The 4,030-nt window shown below is 31.3% G+C and overlaps 1 protein-coding gene across 1 annotated transcript in view; it reads right to left on the bottom strand.

The window, feature by feature from the left end:
• Positions 1-3,513, bottom strand: part of LOC110037735 (glycerol-3-phosphate acyltransferase 5-like) — a gene marked incomplete at its 3' end in the record, with an annotated part of 4,349 nt that extends 836 nt beyond the window's left edge. Inside the window, 2 exon segments of the mRNA XM_020742441.1 lie at positions 5-61; positions 2,619-3,513. Coding sequence (XP_020598100.1) covers positions 5-61; positions 2,619-3,188 — 627 coding nt within the window.
• Between the last annotated feature and the right edge of the window lie 517 nt (positions 3,514-4,030).

Here is a 4,030-nt window from a genome sequence, read left to right as displayed (position 1 = left end):
GCTGATCGATGCGGCTTCTTGTTGCGGCAGTGGCGGGCTTGAAGGGTGGCAGATGTTGCTTCTGAATTCATTGTCATTGATTAGTTTGAAACAGGTTGGTAGGCTGTTTCTATAAGAGTAATGTTTTTTACTCGGGCTTGCATTGGGAAAAAAAATAAACCCTTTTAGAATTGATCAAATACTTGATTGGGGTTTAAAGTTTATTAAATCTATTTTTAAATTAGAAATTAAGTATAAGATAAATTTTATTAACTGCTTGTACACCTTATTATCTAAAAATGAGTTAAAATTTTTTATTGATATTTTTTATAAAAAAAAACATTGATAAGAGTATACCTTAATTTTCATCAAACTCTCATCTGAATGAATTTCAAAATTGTTTATTTTATTTTGAATTTAATATAATATAAGATCATATAATTGAAATTTATAATATCTTCATCTCAAAATAAATCAAATGTTTTGAAATATATCCAAATTATAACTTATTTGGAGTATTTTGGTTCAAATTTTATTCCAAAATAAATTCAGAAGATTTTCATACTTACCACTCAATTCCTATAAATTTAAATATCTATAATCTAATCGGATACCACCTGAAGATTTCCATTTTTATTAATAAATCACAACATAGTGCACTATAATCATTAGTGGGTTAATTTACTGTACGATGTTTATAACTTTTTGTTAATCAACAAACCTTTGTTTTTTTTTTTTATCAACATCAACATGATCCATAGTTTAACCGTCAAAGAAATCTGAAGTTATTATATGTTACATATGTATAGTTATTTATTTGGGATGAAGGATCACTGAATCAATATATATGCAATGCATTGAATAATGTCCTGTAATTTAAGCATGAGACACAAATTAATGGATATTTGGCGAAGAAAAAAAAATTGTGCGCGGTGGATATTTTAAACAAATATTAAAGGGATTCCAAATTTTAATGCAGTCATATGTCCGACACAAATTTATTTTTTCATTTTAAGATTAAGTCACATAACAAAATATTCATTAATAGTGTCTTTAGTTTAGATAAATTATATGAATAATATTTTTTGAAATGATTTTAATTTTAGGGTTTTATATAGAAAAATATTTCAAGTAAAAAATTTAAATAAGAATAAACCGAAAGTGATTCTTCCTAAATAAATATATAAAGCTTTAATATTAAATAGTTGTTCGTAATCAATTTTGTTTTATGATAAATTTTTTGGTTTTATTTCATTTTATTTATGTTTTTCACTAAAATAAAAACGGTTTTTCCTTTTGATTAAGTTATGGTTATTTTTAAGAATAATCAAAACACCTAAGAAATATTTTGAGTATTTTAAAATCATAATTACTTATTGAAACAAAAATTAAAAATATGTAAGAACATAATTGATATGCCTTATACTAAAAAATAAATAGAATAAATAAAAATAAAAACAAAATTTATCACAAATAAGCACTAAACTAACTTTGTTTGTTAAATTAGAGCGTCAATTTTCTCTTACCATTGTATCAATTCGTTGCTCATAAGAAAGTATTTTAGCTTTTATCATTAATTTGAGCATTTGTTAAACTCATACACTTTTTTTTTTTATTTCAATCATTAAAATTTTTTAAAAATTAATATGCACGGAAACGGTTCACGTAATATCCTTGGTATGTATTTCGAATTAAAATTATTTTATTAAAACGATATTAATTTTAAAAAATTATAATTTCATATTTACATCTTTCTTAGCATTTAATGAATCAAGAAAAAAATATTAATAAAATAAATTTTAAATTTTAAATTTCTAGTTTATTAATCTATGATGCATCAATACATTATTATGAACAGAACAACATATATATATATATATATATATTTTATCTCTCTTAGATATGTTGCCTACTCTTTGACTTCTATTACATGTTTATATATATATATATATATTTATAACTCGGATAAGAGGTAAGCATGATATTAAGAATATGTGAGATATATAATATGTTTCAATAAAATATAGAAATAAATAATGCGTACGCATATGATCTAAGTTATATATAAAAAATTTTACTTTTCTATAAAATAATGAAAACATTAAATTAATAAAAGGTCTTTTGAAATAGAATTAGTTGTTAAATGCATATTTTAGTTGCCTTTTTCTTATTAGACTTCAACTCTTCACATTTGTTTCATTCACACCTTTTATACCGACGTGTAGAATTGTATTTTCAGTATTTGTAATTAATATTATAAAATATCGATGCATTATAATTATTTTACTTATTTTATATTATTTCGCCGTTCAAAATTTTGTTAGCTATTACTTTTTTTGCTCTAGGCATGTTATCATTAGCACTTTTAAGGATAAAAATGTTGCAGACATTATTCCATCATCAAATTTATCATTAATTATCAAAACCATTATCAGTAAAATTGGCATCCACTGAATTATCGTTTTTGTGACATTTTATCATGTATCCTGAGCGCTAAAAGAATTAAGCTAAACATCAATGAATACTCAAATTAATAATATGCTTCTGTTCTAAGAAAATAAAAATAGTACCACCAAATTTTATAAAAAATATTATTATTTACTATCAAAGTTACCTTGCCTTTAACAAAAATTACTCACCTCACAACGGTCATCAGCCGCCATAGCCGCCGGTCTACCCATCCCCGCACCCACCAACTCTCCACACGCCAACTTCCTGACCTTCTCCTCCACTCCCCCTCCCTCCAACTTCAACAACCCCGTGGCAATCCCCGACTGGCTAACCTGAAGCTCACGCCCCACCACCACGTCGGCGTACAGATGCTCCTTCACAAACTGTTCCACCATTAGCCTCGGCATCCCCGTAACAACCACCCGCTTCCCCTTATCGTATCCGCTATAAACCCCCCACACCTCCATGTCCACATCGTCCATAAAAAACTTTGGCAACACCGCCCTCGCCACCGCCTTAATATCCGCCTCCCTAACCCCTGCCATTGCCACAAAAACCATCACCCTCAACGCCACCTCGCCCATGCCCAACACTCGCAGAAGCCAGAGAATCGGCCACAGACAGAGCATCGCCGCGAAGCGCAGAAGCCCCACCGACGACTCGAAGGCCAGGAGCATGAAGTAAGGGAAGGAATCCGGGTCCCTGAGAAGGCATCCTTCAAGCAGAGTAGCCTCGGAGGCGGAGGTGCCGACCTCCATGAACTCGATGGCAGATGAATGAAACGGATTAAGGAGATACAATAATAAATGTGGGAGTAAATTAAGTGGAGTCGTAGGATTTGATTGACTTGTTGGTTCTGTGGTCCGGAGAGAGGCCGCTTAACTGTTCGCAACTACCGGTGGAAGTAGGAGTTGGCACGCTAGCAGTAGCTACTGGGTTTGGGGTGTTGGTTTTGCTAACCTAACCCTCAACAAACAAGAGGCTTCTCTCTCTCTCTCTCTCTCGCTCTTTCTATCGCTCTTTCGCTCTCTGTTTCGCACGAAGAGCTTTAATTCTGGTCTGGAGGTGCGCCAACCATTGACTGCGGCATTGGCAAAATAAGCTGTAATCGAAATGCTACAGCAGCAGCGCAGATGGAGGATGCACCTCCGCAGTTAGGTGATCTTCAGCTGCTAACGTTGATTTAAAGTTTTAATTAAATCTGCTTGATATCTTCCTCAAAAGTAGGCATCAATCAAGATCATCTTAAATAATTCAACAAGGCATTGTTGAAAGGCTTATCTTTTGGGTTTGGTTCAATGTGAAGTAGGTGTTTCATTCCTTTGTTAAATAAGCGAGGTTATATTTAATAGTTATTTTGAGCTCAATTTTTTTTTCCTTAAAAGCTATTCACAAGTAGAGCCTTGTCAAACAATGTTTGGTTGGTTGTCTGTTTTAAAAATCGGCTTATTTTTAATAGGCCTGCCAAAAAATCACTTGACCTAAACTGATCAACTGAAAAAAAACTAAATTTAGGATGATCCAACTAACTTTCACGTCGGTTCAGCTCTAAAATCCTCACTCATTTAATAAAATTTGGGTCAAATTAGATTGATTTAAA

Source organism: Phalaenopsis equestris, unplaced genomic scaffold (genome assembly GCF_001263595.1).
Source record: "Phalaenopsis equestris unplaced genomic scaffold, ASM126359v1 Scaffold224211, whole genome shotgun sequence".
In the NCBI taxonomy this organism is placed as follows: Eukaryota; Viridiplantae; Streptophyta; class Magnoliopsida; order Asparagales; family Orchidaceae; genus Phalaenopsis; species Phalaenopsis equestris.
The sequence above is the reverse complement of the archived record's forward strand: the minus strand, read 5'-3'. Positions and strand labels throughout refer to the sequence as shown.